We start from the raw sequence: 16,832 nt of genomic DNA, 5'->3' as shown, positions 1-16,832 counted from the left end.
TAGAAGTCGCATGAAGATGGTGGCAGGCTTATATGCTTATATGACTCAAGGTCATTCCAGCCATATGCTTGTTTTCCCAGATAACACTTTTTCTGCCTTTTTTCCTCCAACTCAAGCTGACCTTGAGAATGCCATTAGTGTGTGTGCGTACGCCCGCGTGTGTGTATATAAGTCCACCGCCTCCTGCTCATGACAGTCAAGCGCACACGTCAACATGAAGGCCCTGATTCTGCTGGCTTTGCTCGGTGCAGCATGTAAGAAAATTCCCCCAAAAATATCATGTTTCGATTTCAGCTAACTATTTTATATTCCTTTTGCAACTGCCATGGTGCCACTTTTATTATGTAATATTTTTTAAATTGCATTGTAGTTGCTAAAAGTAGATGTACTTTTTAAAACTTGCATAAAAGTAGTACTTTGGTGTTATTTAGTTCAACCGCTAAATTGCATATCGTGTCTTAGCAAAACAATTTCTAAGCCTCCTGTACCATTTGCCAGTTGTTGCCGCCGAGCAGGACGATAAGATTGTCGGGGGCTCCGAGTGCCCCCGTCACTCGGTCCCCTATCAGGTGTCGCTCAACGCCGGCTACCACTTCTGCGGTGGCTCCCTCATCTCCAGCCAATGGGTGGTCTCCGCTGCTCACTGTTACAAGTCGTGAGTAGAAGAATTTTTTTTTTTTAAACAAAGTGAAATTGTTAACCAAAACAGCAGCAACTAAAGTTTGCCTCTCCCAGCCGCGTCCAAGTGCGTCTGGGCGAGCACAACATCGCCGTCAACGAGGGCACGGAGCAGTGGATCGACGCGGCCATGCTGGTCAAGCACCCGCAGTACAACAGCCAAAACCTGGACAACGACATCATGCTGATCAAGCTGAGCCGCCCGGCCGCCCTCAACAACTACGTCCGTACCGTGGCGCTGCCTTCACGCTGCACCTTCGCCGACGAAAACTGCTTGGTGTCCGGCTGGGGCAATATGGCCGCCCCTGGCAGTAAGTCATCATTTGTGGTGAAGAAAATAAATGTACTTTCCCGCCGTCTTGGAGCAAATGAAGTAAATTTGGGACTTTTATTTTATGTCATTTGCTCTATTGATATATTTTTTTTTTCATTCCTTTCCCTTAGACAACTTCCCCGACAGGCTTCAGTGTCTGAGGCAACCCATCATTGACGACAGGATCTGCAAGAACGCTTACCCGCACCTCTTTACCCAGAACATGCTCTGCTCCGGCTTCATGCACGGCGGCGCCAGCAGCTGCCAGGTACGCCCACTTCAATGTAAATACATAAATCCAACTAAATCGGCTAAATCGACTGTTCATGCGTCTTCAGGGGGACTCTGGCGGTCCTCTGGTTTGCAACGGTGAGCTGCAGGGTGTGGTCTCCTGGGGCTACGACTGCGCCATGAAGGGTCACCCTAGCGTGTACGCCCGCGTGTGTCGCTACAACAGCTGGATCAACAACGTCATGAGGAATTATTAAGTCATTGACAAACACCTTGGTTATTCAATAAATGTCATTATTTTAAATGTTTGCTTTCCACTTATTGTAGAAAAACGTCAAAATATCAAAAATATGTTTTTTTTCGTACAAATGCACACGTTATTAGGCCTGTGGAAATTAAATACATCGTAATATACATATTTTAATATAATATTAGTGCAGTTAAATTAGTGGTATTTTTGTGCAAGTTAATGAAATTGAACCTTTGACAACTATTTTAGTGTAAAATAGATGTTAGAAATTTTCAAGTAAAACGCAGCATAGACACTAATAGTTCTACATTTTTCCCTGCACTTGATGAATTCAAATGTATTTATTAAGCTCATTAACGCAGTTTATACTTAGAGAAATTATTTACAATTAATGAATGGAGGGAAAACGAGCAATAAGTAAAGAATATCACACACAATTAAATATTTTAGCATTATGTATTAGTCTAATACGTAAATAAACTATCACCCGTTTACATCTTCACCTCTAACATGCAACAAAAACTACAAATGGTGCGTTTGGAGTCCATCCTGGAAAATTGTAATTTTGAAGATGATTTTTAAGCAAACAAAAATAAGGATAGCCCTTACTTTTGTTTGAATAAACATTGCCACTATCAGTAAACAGTTTAGATCATTTTATTATTATTTTTATTGTTACTTTATTTATCACGACTGAATGTCATGGGTTTGGATATAGACTTGTCCCATAGTTTTGAACGCAACTTAGCAATTGCGATTCGTCACAAACTTCGGCAGCACTTGATTGACTTCTTAGTTTTGTTTTTCTTTCCTGTTACGCAAGGCAAACTGAACCCAAAGGTAAGCTTTAAGCAAATGTTCCAATAATTAAATGAGTGACGAACGCGCAAACATACTGTGTATTTTATTTAAAACATTAATTATCGTCGAACGAGAATTGCTAACGGGTACGACGCAACGACGACGTTGCCGCCCCAATTAACCTTTTAAAGCCTCTTCCAAAGCATAAATTATGACAGTATCAACGATAATTACATTTTACATGTCTAATATTATTTTGCAGGTTGCATTACGGTAAAATTCCCGTATGTTTTTCTGGTTTACTTTAATACCTTTCGAGATGTAATGTTGCTGATTGCCAGATGAGGGCGCTGTTGGGTTGTGTGCACTCATTGTGTCTTGTTTATTGTTTTATCAGACTCCCGATAAAAAGCTTCAGAAGTCATCAGCATTGAAGACACAGTGGAGAATGTGGTAAAAGAAAAAACCTTTCTCAGCAACACAGACACATTTATACATTTCAAGCTATGTAGCTTTTGTGTGTAATCATAAGAGATGTAAAAAAAAATAGTTCAAAAGTTTTGAGAATTTTGTAAAAAAAAATGTCACTCAAAAATAAGTACAACACTAATTTCACTTTTGTTTTATTTGTTGTTTTAAGTTGTTGCATTATTTTAATTCTCATTATTTTTTATTAGATTTTTATGATTTTAATATTTAATGCCCCAGCACTAAGCAATAGGCAAAAATCATTGATATTTTTCAAATAATATTACATGAATATATTTTTAAATTCAAATGTTGCGGTGCAAGATTTAGATGTGTTAATTAGTACACAAAATATTAGTTATATTGAAATGAGGTCAATGAAAAATACAGTGATGACAGTGACATTGTCCTTCAAACTCTTGCCCTATTTTTTTCTGGCTACCATATTTAAAAACATATTAAGGACGAGATTATTGGAGCAATGCTGTAATGCAGAGTCTTGGTCCTTTGCCATTTGGGCACACCAGGAAATCCGCCATTTTGATACAAAGCATCCATTTCAGCGTCATTAATGGTCACAGTGGTGCAGGGGTTCGTCTCTTTTGATTTCAAAGTGACATTTTGTGCATTTCCCTTAAAAACCAAGCATGGTGGCCAAGTGGGATGACTTGCTGCAAAACTCCAATCATTCACCTCGATCCAAATCAAAGTCCTTTGTTTTCAAAAGTGTGACGTGACCGCTCACTCAAAACGGACAATTAAAAAGGAATTTTCCTTTCGGGCATCTAATGTGGGGCACATCCCTGCTGCTTAGCATGCTAGCATCGTCGTGTTGCGTGTGAATGTGTGTCTACAGTCAGACGTATGCACGCACACACGCACACAGAGCAGCCCTGTGCTCCCTGCAGCCCGTCTATGCTTCTTCCCTTCCCCCCCACAGTCAACGTCTCTCTCCCCTTTTTGTCCCCCTCGCCCTCTCTCCTTTTTCCCTCCCTCTCACGCACTATTTCCAGAGAAGGGTGAGCAAGGCAGATGCGCAGTAGGAGAGCGAAAGGAATAAAGCCAAGGGTGGGGGCGGGCGGGCGGGGGGGGGGGAGCAGACAGGATTAGAGTTCAAGTGCACGTGAAGAAAAAACGGCAGCCAAGCAGGAAAAGGAACGGCTCCTTTCTCTCCCCCGTCTTTCTTCCTCCTCTTCCTTTTTCCCCACAGCTCTCGGCGGAAGAAGTTAAAAAGAGGAAAAGAATCCCTCTTTCCTCCTCCTTCGCCTCCTCCCTCTCTGCTGGATATTTCTCCCTCGCTTGCTCTCTCATTCTCTCTCAGCCCTCCCACCTCCCAAGGCACTTCTTCTCACGCCTTCCTTCTCCTCACGCTATCTTACTATCCCACTTTTCCCCCGCCAAGACCCAACGCGACGGGCTTTTTCCTTCTCTCGGCGAGGTAGGGCGAGCTCGGATGCGGCGCGTTCCGTTCGATTATCACCCCCCCCACCTCCCCTGAGAGATTCCTGCCTTGTGAGGGGGGGGGGGGGTAAAATGGAGAGCGTGGTCATGCGGGAGAAAGAGGAGAACGAGTACCGGCAGTGGCCGAGGTTAAATGGGAGGGAGGACAGAAGCGAGGTGGGGATGACTAAAAAAAAAAAATACGGCGAGAAGTGAGGGGGGGGCTCAAGATATGGAAGCTGACTTTTTCTTCTTCTTCTTCTGTGGTGACCATCTCATTCATCTGTGAGTATTCCGCCTGCTTTCCAAAATGTCCCTCCCTCGCTCCCAACCTACTTGTGTCCGTCACATCCCGTTTAGACAGCCGGACGAGGGCGCCCGCTTTTTTTTTTTTTTTTTCCTAATCATCCGTATATCTGCGGCGTAACACGCGTTGACTTCTCGGTCCTCCCGTGTGATGTCGTCGCAGGAACTGGAAGGTAAATTGCGGCCTTGCTTACAGTAACTCTTAAAGACGAGTTTTCGTCCAGTGGTTGCTAAAACAAAATTGATGGATAACCGGGTCAAAGCGAAGGTCTGATGTCGGCACAAATGCTATTGTCCCCTTCCGCTCTCCTTTCACTCTCCCTTTTTTTTTTTACTCCAGCTTCTTTTTTCTCTCAGCATCCGTACCCCCCCCCCAAAAAAAACCCCCCACACATTAGCTTGCAATTACTAGCTGGCCTGCTCCAATTTGAAGCATTTCGATGGCTACGCCGCCGCCGTCCGACATTTGCGATAACCCAACCGAGGGGGGGATGGCTTTTGTTCGCCGTTGTCCCGACCTCAACCTTACCCTTGACTCCCCCCCCCCCCCCTAGAAAAATCCGCCACTTCCCTCCCACTTTGAACCCAAATTGACTGCACTCGTCACCTTAATCCATTTCCGAGGGGGGGCTTTGGTGACCAGCGTAGTGCCCCCCCCAACCCCCAACTCCTCAACCCCCTCAGGTTATGAAATATTACTCAGACAGACCTGCTGTTATGTAATCTTACATAACTGCGGTGGCTCGTGATCTGGTGGGGGGGCTCCGCAGGAGAAAACTATACGGCTCTGCTTATGGAATGAACTCAGTGGTAGGGTCAGCATGCTGATAAATACCCTTAAAGGGAACAAGCCCCCCCATCCCCTCCCCCCCCACCCCCGCCTAAGGAGACTTCAAATGTGCGCGGCGGCCTGTATACCTCCACACGCAGATTATTTTTCTTTGTTATTAAAAGCTCATCTTGAATCGCTATCCTCGTGATGCTAAAGCTAATGCGTGGACATTTTGTGCACTTTGGCATCATTTCCAATGAATGAATTCAAGTAGGGCGCCTCCAAAAACCCCAAAAGACACAGTAAGTCGGCCATTTTGCTTTCAAGCAGCCATTTTGGCGTCATCTTGGACATCTCCAGGTGTCCGTCGAAGACTCGCTACCAAATTTGAGACTTTTTTTTTTTAAATAAAGTACCCTGCCTCAGTAAAGATGAAGCAACACTGGAGTAGACAGATGGGCAACGCTAAATTGCCAAGTTTCTGTCAGCCGTTTTGTTTCAACGCATCCATTTTAGGGCTTTTTGGACAATGTCCAGGCCTTCTTTGAAAAGAAACAACAATGTGTCTTGATTGCTTTCAAATTTGAACGTTAACAGACGGCTACCTTTAAAAGGCTTTTGTTTTCGCCCATTCTGATTTGAAACTGACTTTTTGGGCATTTCCAACGGTCCTTCAAACTAGCTAGCCGCTCTGAAAATTCAACCTCGTCGCCTAGCTAGCACTAGCATGCGGCGCTTAAGCTGTCGTGTGTATTTACTGAACAAACCCGTATTGATAAAAGATTAATTTTCATTCAAAACACATGAAAGGAAGAAAAACACCAGCAACAGACTTGTCATTTTTCCTTGTCACCTTCTGCTTTGTCACTCTATAATTGTTTTCGCTTTTCGTGTCAGGCGAGCGCAAACGTGTTAAGTGATTTTTTTTTTTCCCCCCTCACAGTGTCATAACACCCAAGGGATGTTTATTTTCCATCGTTGATTTGTTGCTGACGCCGTGTTATCTATCATACAGTCTCTGTCACTTTATTTTCCAGATGGAGAATGCAAAGCGACAACTTTGAAGATGCCATTTTGATCAGGTAAGAATACTTTTTTTTAATTTTATGTTATGTAAGTTAAAACAAGCTCCTGCTCTCAATGTAAAATGTCAGTCGAGTGCGCCATGTCGCTCTTTACCCCTTAATGGAACTCAGCGGCCCGATCGAAACGTCAATGCGCCATCGGAGTAATCGAATTACTCCGTCCTGAGTCATTGTGTCGCCATTAAGCCGGCAGCTATGCGAGCGCGCACGTGTGCAGACTGTGTCGGGCGGCCATCTTTTTTTTTTTCCGTACCGCGACACTTAACCGAGGTCGAAAAAAGCGTCGGCGACCGTCTCGGCCGAAATGGGGTCATCCGTGGGTCACGTCTCGATTGTCAGACAAAATTTGTGTCCATGAAAAAGGCCCTTGTCGCATTGCGAGCAGCTTTCGGCGATTGCATTCATCACATTTGTGCTGCCGTCACCCGGCGTGCCCCTTCGCCGGAGCCGTCGCGCGAGCCCGGCCCTCACAATAGAGCCCTTCTTGCGCGGCGATATTTTCACAATGTGTTTTTGCAGAATCCCGCGCACACACGCGCATTGTCTCCAGACACACACACACACACGAGCTGTTGATTCACACATGCTTGAACTGCCCGCTTTGACTTCCATTCCGTCGTGAACATATTTGCGCAGAGATTTGTTGGAAAGAAGCCGCCGGCCATTTTTATTTAATTTTCACATTAATGCGCCCTTTTCAAAATCACCATGTAAATTCCTCTTCTGTACTTCGTATGATGTCAAATCACTCCCACTACATTTTTTTTTTTTTTTTTGAATCTATCTTTTTAAACGGGTCTGTCACGGGTTAACACGGCAAAGACTGAAGGAATGCGTCCGGGGAGAATTCCTCAGCCCCGCGCGACTCTGTCACCGACGGGGAGTCTGCCACCTATTTTAGCACACTCCTCGCCGCCACCGCAGTCGCCTCGCAGCTCTCCTCGCTTTCCACGTCTTTTGTTCTTTGCCGCGCTGCCTTCTTTGTCTGTCGCCGTTTGTTAATCTGCAGTCACGCTATATCTTATCGTCCCCGTTTGCCCCCGCGCTGTGCCGCCCTACATGTCAAATATTCACGCCATGGGGTCGTTGTACGGTAACCCCTTTTTTTATTATTTATTTTTTAATTATTAAAGCATAAACGTTTGCCTTATGCATGCTCTAAACGTGTCACCAACGTAATGGCATGCATACGGTGCCTGCTTGTGCCGGTCATTCATGATTTATACGCTGTCTTCGCACACACGAGACGGGTGGGGGGGGTTCATACATACTTCATATGAGCTCAATGTATTCCCAAGTGAAGGACATCGTATAGCTGAATGACAGCGGGGAGTGTGTGTGTGTGTGGGGGGGGGGGTTAAGTAGACCCCTTGGGTGTTCAGTTTGCAGCTTTCAAAGGGCCAAACTGCATCTGGTGACCGAGAGTGACGCGACAAAGTGAAAACTTATCGCGATATCGACGGCGACAATGAAAATGCGCAACGGTTCGTTACTCAGCCCGTCAAAGGCACGGCGACCTGGCGGGACCAGACAGTGCGGCAGGGTGAGCGCCGATGATGTCATCGACGACGCTGACCCCCAGTCTGGGACGCACAAGCGAGCGCCGTGGCCGGCGCACGCCAAAGCGCATTAAAGGCGTGGCGAGGACGCGTGGAATGAAGACGGCTTACGGGGACAGAGGGAGGGGGAGGAGTTGTCAGGAAGAAAAGACGTTTGCACTTTTTTTTTTTTTTTTTTCGCTTAAGCAGACTGCTCGGAATAGTTGTTATAAATGGCAGCCTGAGCTCGCTCTCTTGTTGGCTTCCTTTTGTCAGAAACACACTTAATAATTCAACGCCTAGCATTATGCAAACAGCATAAGAATAATTGTCGGAGGACTTGTTTTTTTTTTTTTTTTTCCACGCTACCTTATTATCAAGCACTCAGGTGAGAATATCAATAAAGACTTAACACCAGTTTCCCCAGACTGAATCAAAACATAAAAGCCTCAATTTCAACACCATTCCTGCCAATTATGCTCTTAACAATGCCACCAGGCGTCATTTCTGCCAGGTACGATGTATAGTGCACTTAAAGCTAACGTTTGTCGGTGAAAAGGCGGCGGAACCTTGAGCTGGAAACATGTTTACAAACGTTAAAGCGCCGGCGGATTTTCATTATACTTCCCCCGCCCCACCACCACCCCGCCGCCACTATCTTTTTCGACTCCCAAATGGCTCTCGACACTTTGATCGCGACCGCGGAGATGAGAAGAGCCGCAAAGCCGAGCTGTCGCGCTAACAATGGCGGCGCGGCGCTCGCTGCTTAATAGATGTTATTTTCCTGCCTTTACAGGAATCAACACTTGGCAGTCAATAGGCTCGATTTGATCGCTGCCGGAGGCCACAATGGTACAATTAAGTCAAATGTTAACTTGAAATTAACTCGGAATTGATTGTATGTAAAAACTTTGATTCTAATAAATAATTTTGGTGAGAATTTGTTTTCCGTTTAGCGTTGGCTTTTCCGAGCAATGTCAGGATAACTTGTTAAAGTCAAGATCAAGCCGATCGGGAGTTAAAGTTCAGCATGAAATCCTCCCCGAGCGTTGCAGTCTGCTCAGGGTGAAGCGTTTGTGTTATTCATGAACAGAAAAGGTGAAAAGTTCACGTTGACCGTCGACCGCTGCGAGCTGACAGGAGCAGATGTCGTTCCCCCGGTGAGACGCGAGCGCCGCTTTTTTTCGTTTATTTGCATGCATACATAAAAGCGAAAATAGATGTACACACTTTGTGCAACGACGAAAAAAGTTCAGGGAACAACAAAGTGTTCCAAAAAAAAAAATCTGTGATGTTTTGGCCCCTTTTGGCTTCATATTGATCCAAATTAATTCGTTCCCGATTGATCCTCTAGTCCGCCCTCTGCCGCAACGAACAAACACGAGGACAAGCCTCGCTAGGTGAACGCACGCGGCCGCAGACGGCATCCGGACAAACTCGTGACATTCAAAAAATTCCTCATCGATCCCAAATCTCGAGTTAAAAACGCGACGGCAAACGACAATAACAGCATTTTTTAACTTGACTCAGTCTGATGTGGGCGGGGCTTGCTGTCAAACTAGCATTCCGAGCATTGGCTTGTAAAACAAAGACGTACAAAAAAAACAAAAGCACAGTATTGCTTCTTGAACAAATGTGTATTTTTTTTTGTTAATCGAAAGAGTCCGTGATGCCGGTTGTTCTTTGAGGCCGCAAAGCTATTTCTGGCGTCTGAATTTTGGATTCATCATCCAGATTTCTATTTTCCCATCAATGCATTATTCATGAGTTCTGTCCTTAACTGCCTGTGCTGTACATGTTTCTGTTCTCGCCCCCCCCTTTCCTTTTTGCGCTTCACGCCATTATCTCCCACTTAGTTAATCCCTTTCATACTCGTAGGCTATGTGATGTTTCTTATGTTTGTATTCATCGCTTTGTGTTCATCGAGGGGATTGTCCGTTCTAATTTAATTAAGTACGTTGCGCTCGCCTTTAAAAGCGAATCGGCGGCGGCAGATTGCAGCCAAGAACGTGTTGGTTAACATGGCGGGAAAAAGGGGGGGGGGGTTATTTGCGTAGTTCAATATGTTTGTTATTGTTTGCTCTTTGCTATGCTGTGGTATGCTAGTAATAATGCGCACGATGCTCCGCTGCTTGCAGGAATGCGGCGGTCGGTCAAGCAGGCAAACTCCCGGCACGGCCAGCCATGGGAAAAGTCAATGAAAGATGGATGCCAGGTAATTTGCACCAAATGATGTTCGGGGGAAAGAAAAAAAAAAAGAACGTATATCACGACGCATTTTCACATGCACTACCCGGTAGCTATTGACAACTGTGCCCTAGCAACTGTCGAGGGGCATCGTGCCAAGTCTTTGCGTTTGCCTGGTGGTGCGTTCCCATGGTAATGTCCCCCCCCAGACTTTGTAAATAACGTCAGAGCGCGAGAGCCTCTCGACACAAATTGCACCAGCGCCACCTTATTCCGGCTATCCGTATTATTTTGATTTTGTCTCACCACTTTGCGAAATATTTTAAGGGGGATCGTTATTTTAGCTGCAAAAAGTACCAATTTTATTTCCAGTTATTATGTAAAAAACAATATAATTAAAATATATATTCTGACACAAATATTCTTTTCAGATTTTATCAAATAGAAAAAAATAATTGGATGTCGTCGTTTAGATTTAAGTACAATGTTAAGAGAAAAATAATTCGACCAGTCGAGTTGTAAATGGAAAAAAAAAATCTGTCTGTCGGGAAGTTGTCATGATATTACAAGAGGGGAAAAAAATGTGTATGTACGTACATATATGACTTTTTTTTTCTTCGTTCTAAAGTAAACAACAGATAGTGGCAAGACGCAATATTCCTTCCCTTCTTTGAAGTGCAAGTGTTTATCTTGTGAGTGCAATTGTTTAGCTTTAAGACGCCCCTGGATGACGTACGATCGCCATCACAAACATTTGGACGCGAAACATTTGCCAATGTTGGCTTCAGCGCAATTCTCACGACCTTGCGACACCAGCATGCATGCTGGTGAGGGTGGGGTGTTCCCATCACACTCCCCCAGCTAGGCACACTGGCAAAGAGCTGCCTGGCATTGGCACAACCATGCCGCATTCAAGCGTGGTCTGACTTTGAATGAGATCCGAGTGTGGTTGGAAAAGGGGGAGGGGGGGGGGTGTCGGGGGACGCAGGGGTTCCGAAAAAAGACAACGGAGAGGTTGCCACAGTAAGGGGGGAAAAAAAAATAAAGTTGCCGCTGCTCAGAGAGGTGAGAAAATGGAGGGCGGACGGCAGGGTGGTCCATTGGCGTGGAGCGTCGAGGCGAGGTGAACGGGTTTGCGCTTGGAAGCGCTCCAATAAAAGAAGTCTGTGCGAGGCGGACGCAGCTGCCAAACTTAACACCTACTTTCACTCAATCATGTGAAGCCGGCGGCACAATGGCGGGAGTCAGGGACGCGGCCGCTACCCTACCATCTTGTTTGTCTCCAGGCACGAGTGAATAGAGCACTCTTGTATTTTTGCCGCATTGTGCCCGGCTGAATAGGAGGCCCCTGCTAACTAACTCCGATCAGGCAATCAATGACTCCTGCCGACCAGCGTGCGGGAGGGCTGTCAAAACACAAATTGAACGCTAACGGGCGGCGCCTCGGCGAGAATTCAAGTTGCACCCAACGCTCGCCATGTCCATCGGCTTGGACCTTGTAGTCATCGTTGGATGTGCCTTGAAGGAGCGTGGCCTAATGAGGGACACCAGGAGCAAGTTACCTAAAGGGGCGTGGCCTAGTGAGTGATATCAGTAGCAAGTTCTGTAAAGGGGCGTGGCCTAGTGAGTGACATCAGGGGTAAGTTACCTAAAGGGGCGTGGCCTGGTGAGTGACATCAGGAGCAAGTTAGTCAGGAGCAACTTTGAACATGTCTTTCTCTGCATGCTGACGCTTTTATCGGTTTATCTCCCGTGCATTTTTCTGCATGTGAAACTAATTATCGGGAACTGGCCGCATTCTCGCGAATGACAAACGGAAGCTTTCGGTAGTGCTCAATCCAGCCTTTGAGAACGTGGAAGATTCCAGCAAGTAGGTCAGGCAGACGCCCATGGTGAGCGACTGCAGGTTAAGTGCTCGCCTTTGTGATTCCACAGAGGAAAGGAGGGGAGGGAGGGGCTGCCTCGCATTCAGGTGGGTGGGAGGGCGTTAGTTCGCCGTACGGCCACAAGAGGGAGACAAATTCGCAGAAGGGATCAAGTTCACCGGGTTTAATTCACACTCGTCAGTCTCTGACAGAGTCGAAACCTAGAAACCTGATTTTGAAAAGTTCTGAGAAAAATGAAGCCAAGTCCGTGTTCCTGAAAAGTCCGCTGAAGAGGACGAAGGAGGTGCTCTGCAGCGTGAGGTAGTTGGTTGTATTGTTTCGCATCATAAGCAGCCTGGAGATAACTGTACAACCTTCTAGCTTTCCCTGCGGTGTGGCCAAGTCTTCTCTGCTGCCGCCTTCACCCGCCCCCGTAAGCACGAAGACCGGGTCAAGACCAGAAAGTAGAAAGAAACTCGGATGTTTTCGTCTTGGAAATGATTTGACGCAATCGGGGAGGTGAATGAATGACAGATCCGCCTTTTGCGTCTTTTTACACCAAACGCAGCAAAGGTGGGGTCTCACCGCAACTGCGACAGTCACTCATTAGGCCACGCCCCCAAGGTACTCTACTACCTACTGTAATTGGATTACAAATCTGTTTCGTGTTTATATACAACGCAGTGCTATTTTTCTTTTCGTCGAGTTCGATTAACCAATTTAACAAATCTCGACGTCGATCAATCCACTTGGACTTTATAGGTCCGAAGGTTCCGCCAGTCTGGCGATGTCCGATTTCCTCCGCAGTGCTCTTCGCTGCCGCAGTCCGCCGTGCTGCGACACGCTCAAAGTCATAAATTGGGCACGTTAGCATTAGCAAGTGTTGAATTTTTTTCACGCGTAACAGTGAGCCTTTGTTCCACGTCCTTACAGGTTGTTGGCACCATGTCCTGAAGAACACTGTGCGTGTATGTGTGTGTGTGTGTGATGAACTCGCCTCGCCTCGCTGCGCCCTCAGCCGCCACCGCCCCTCCCTCTGCCCCCCCCCCCCCCCCCCCCCCCCAGCCCCGCACTTCTGTCCCCCCCACACTGTGTCTGGCGAGTGGCTCAGACGCTCAGTATCCGCATTGCGTTGCGGCGGGCGAGGAGGGGGAAAAAAAAAAAGCGTATATCAGCAATCTGTGCAGGGAGCTGCTCTCGTTGGTTTGCGCACACACACACATACACACACACACGCGGAAAGGAATCGGCTTGCAAAACGCATCACAACTCATTTACTCCATCTTCATTCACTTTCATGCTTTGTCGCAAATTCACGTAAACAAGGCTGACTACTAGCTTGGACTGTCACACAAAATTGACGAGCCAGAAGCAAAGACCTTTGACATTAAATGCGGGAAGGCTGGCTGATTAATGAATTAATTCTCTTTTTTTAATTTCATCGTCAGCATCCGTATAGTTGGAGTTGCGTCCTTGCTGATGTTCGGCGCTCGTAATAACTGACGCAAAGCAAACGCATCGTGCTTGTCAGACTTAAGGAAAACTGATTAAAGTAAAAAAATATTGAACATCCCAATAAAAGCAAAAATCAACTTTGCGATACAATTGCGCTTAATTTTATATTACATCTGAAAATATTTCGTTCAGTTTGGCCTCACCATTCCCTGAAAAAAATTTCATACAGAGGTCGGGCAAAATTGTTGCATCAGAGCTGCGGCGGAATTTTTTTTTTTTTGATTCATCCATTTATTTATTTCATACAAAACCCCACCGAAGCAGGATATTGCTAAACTGTACACTAATCATAATTGAAGCCATGGCCCTGATCCTATTTTGCAATAACCTTGGCGACGTGAAATATGAAAAGTGCTCTGAATTGCCGCCACCGACAATAAGACACCTGAGCGTCTTTTGTGTCAAGGCAGAGCAGACTCCAAGACGGGGCGAGACAGGACGTCACGCCTGCAAGAAAAAAAAAGAAGAAAAAAAAAGGAAGGGGTTACCGCGGAGGAGAGAGAGGGGGAAAAGAGAGAGAGACAGAGGGGGGAGGATGAAAATGAGAGGAAGGGCTGAGACGGAGCAGAGGGAGGCGGGGACGGAAGAAGAGAAGAAAGAGCAGTGGATGGTGATGCTGCATGCTTGCATAAGTATCTTCGCGTGCACGCTCGTGTGTGTGTGTGTGTGTGGTGGGTGACAGATTTATGAAAGGAGCTGCTCATAGATGGAGGGAGGACATGATGTTGTACCAGATAATCGCGCGTGTGTGTGTGCGTGTACGCCCGCGCGCTCGTATACTACCTTGCCTCGGACTCGCCAGTGTGACTTGGCAGAAGGCAAGCGGGCAAAAAAAAAAAAGAAAAAAAAATCAGGGGCATAGATTTCATTTTCCTAAGCACTGGATTAATTGTTGTTTTTTTTCGTCTCTCCGAGGCGGGAAACGGATCAATAGCTGGCGGTGTGCGTCGCGCGTACTTGACAAATAACGGGCGCAAAAACGAACGTCTTGACCGTCCATCCCGCCGTCGTTTGCCCTTGCCGTTTTTCTTTTTCGACGTCGCTACTACGATTTCTTCGCGTTTGCGCTACTTCGAGTTGCGTCTGCCGTGGTGCGTGTGTGAGAGAGCAGCATGAGGGGCTCGTAAAAGTGGGCCAGAGAGAGACAAAGAAGGGGAGATGGAGCTCCCGGTAAATCATGGCGGCGTGCTCGCAACGGGCCCGCCGCCAAACGGCCGACCTATCCCGCCGTTCACGTACGTCCAGACCAAACAGTTATGAAAAAAAAAAAAATGCACCTTTTCAACACTTCTCCGAACTGTCTCTTGTTGCAGTTGGCGACACAAAATGGCGGACTGCGGCAGCTACGTTTCTGTCTCGGAGCGATTTTCTTCAAATCTACGTCCTCCCGACCGCCCCGCCCCACCCTGCCCCGCGACTCATCTTCTCCGGAGCCCAAGTGTGCTTCCTTGTCCCTGAGACCCTTAACCTGTGATGATGTCAACGCTCACAGGTGAGGTCCTTGGGAGCAAAGACGCACGCAAAAAAAAAAAGGCCAAATAAGTTTCCAAAAGGAAGATGGTGGGGATATCCACTAGGGGGCAGTAGTGGGTGCGTCCGATCACGAAACGGCTGAGAAACAAAAGTCCAGAATCGTGAGACAATGACTGCGAGAGGTAAAGACGTCTTCGCTTTTATAATTGTCCTCATCGTTCCGTCATTTTTGTTTCCATCTTTGAATGAAGAACCGAAGTCTTGAGTCTTAGATTAGCGCCGCAGGTAACTTCCCTCATTTGCTTGACTCCCGATTGTCTTATCATTTTGTGTTATTAGTTTTCATGCTGTTTAATGAGCGCTCACCGTGTCTGACAATTCCAATCCGCAAATAAAGCACAGCAGTCGTTTTGAAATGTCTCGCCTGTTGATTGAGCCAGAGGGACACGCACACCACCGCGATGGACACTTCACACAAGCAAACTGTTGATTTGTATCCATATTGTTGGGAATAGACACCTTTTTTTTTCTCCTGGCAATGGGGAACCTCCAAAGTGCAACACGATCCACCATCTTATGGTGGTCCATAAAGAAATACAAATATTTTAAAATTCATAATAAATAATTTTAGATGAATGGATAAATTAAATAAATTTAAAATATTTTAAAAACATTTTAAAATGAGAATAAAAGATTTTACATGCACGTTTGAGCTTTTTTCACGTTTGTCCTGCCAAACATTGTTGGAATCCAAGAGAATTTTTTCCTTTAATTTTCAGAGGGATACTTTTTTTTTTGCTGAAATGTTTTATTTGTGCTCTTAAATTGCCTATTAAGTCATGCAATTTTTCCCCCCATTTGTGATAGTAGAAAAACATCTGTGACATGCAACCAATGCGTTTGCGCATCCCGAGCCAGACAGACTTAGTACCCAGACCGCTGACTGGCTGGAAAAGAACATGAAGTGGCTGTGCTGTGTCTGGTAACCATGGCAAAATGCATGAAGAGGGATAAAAAGATGGGGAGGGCTGAGGGTTCAACATGTAGTCCCTTCCTTTCTTTCTGTTTCCCGCAGCCACCTCCTCTGGAATACGTCTGCCATTGTTCTTGTCATGATGATGCTGATCCATCGGCCTTGGGGATGCATTGCCTCTATCATTAGCCTGATTGCATACACAACTGTAGTTGCCCAAGTCATTCTGGAACATTTGTAGAAACCATAAAAAATAATACTGAAATCTAGAATTTGTTGGATATTGACCAAATTCAACCTTTGCGGATTATGATGACTTGTATGACTCAGAATCGACATAGATGTATAAAAAAAAAAAAAATTATCACATTATTTGTGTTATATTCAATGTATCTACTTAGATTTTTTTCACACAAGGCTATTGCGTTACTTATTGCGCAGTAAAATGTGAGTATAAAATGCACTCATTCTGATTTTGGAATTGTTTTTACCCTCCTGCTTATCAAAAATTAACAAGTACTTGATTGCATTGATACAATACCAATAAAGGCAATAAGTACATTTTTAGTGCAGAATAAGAAAATGTAATAATTATGCTAATGCTAATGATCATTAGTTTTATGTATTAAATATGTATAGATCATTATACTGAAATGCCTAATATATAATCAAAATGTTACAAATATACTATGTATATAAGAAAAAATATATATGCATGTATATAAATGCCATTTACCATTTTATATAAAATAAAGTTTAAGATACTTCTTTGCAACCTCAATTTAACATCACTGATTTTAATTCAATTAATAATAAAACTATGCCTATAGTCAATTTAGGTCGATAATGTTTTACGCAGAATATATTGGGGTAAAAATATACTGATTTTCCTTTAGGATTATAATTTTTCTTTTTAATTATTTAAATAAAAATCAAG

The 16,832-nt window shown here is 45.2% G+C and overlaps 1 protein-coding gene and 1 long non-coding RNA gene across 4 annotated transcripts; both read left to right on the top strand.

The window, feature by feature from the left end:
* Positions 1 to 87: 87 nt before the first annotated feature.
* LOC148380102 (trypsin-like) lies at positions 88 to 1,526 on the top strand. The gene is made up of 5 exons (XM_088364384.1): positions 88 to 254; positions 499 to 655; positions 736 to 989; positions 1,123 to 1,259; positions 1,330 to 1,526. Exons 1-5 carry the CDS (start codon positions 215 to 217, stop codon positions 1,477 to 1,479), a joined length of 738 nt encoding a protein of 245 aa, XP_088220510.1. The 5' UTR covers positions 88 to 214; the 3' UTR covers positions 1,480 to 1,526.
* A 698-nt stretch (positions 1,527 to 2,224) lies between these two features.
* Positions 2,225 to 16,213, top strand: LOC148380101 (uncharacterized). Of its 3 annotated transcripts, none has more exons than XR_015855221.1 (5): positions 2,225 to 2,312; positions 2,671 to 2,726; positions 6,297 to 6,341; positions 10,021 to 10,097; positions 14,763 to 15,338. It is a non-coding gene; the product is annotated as an uncharacterized LOC148380101 (long non-coding RNA). The 3 variants fall into 3 exon arrangements; XR_015855220.1 differs by lacking the exons at positions 2,225 to 2,312; positions 2,671 to 2,726; positions 14,763 to 15,338 and adding exons at positions 3,826 to 4,466; positions 15,793 to 15,904; positions 15,998 to 16,213; XR_015855219.1 differs by lacking the exons at positions 2,225 to 2,312; positions 2,671 to 2,726 and adding an exon at positions 3,826 to 4,466.
* The last annotated feature ends 619 nt before the right edge of the window (positions 16,214 to 16,832 follow it).

Source organism: Syngnathus floridae, chromosome 21, assembly GCF_059516105.1.
Source record: "Syngnathus floridae isolate MCC-2025c chromosome 21, RoL_Sflo_1.0, whole genome shotgun sequence".
Lineage (NCBI taxonomy): Eukaryota > Metazoa > Chordata > Actinopteri > Syngnathiformes > Syngnathidae > Syngnathus > Syngnathus floridae.
The sequence above is the reverse complement of the archived record's forward strand: the minus strand, read 5'-3'. Positions and strand labels throughout refer to the sequence as shown.

What these genes read in the sequence shown, in the direction of transcription:
- LOC148380102 (XM_088364384.1), top strand. Translation starts at nt 215, where the DNA reads ATGAAGGCCCTGATTCTGCTGGCTTTGCTCGGTGCAGCAT. An exon ending in GGCTTTGCTCGGTGCAGCAT is followed by an intron (nt 255 to 498) that starts GTAAGAAAATTC and finishes ACCATTTGCCAG; the next exon opens with TTGTTGCCGCCGAGCAGGAC. An exon ending in GCGGCGCCAGCAGCTGCCAG is followed by an intron (nt 1,260 to 1,329) that starts GTACGCCCACTT and finishes ATGCGTCTTCAG; the next exon opens with GGGGACTCTGGCGGTCCTCT.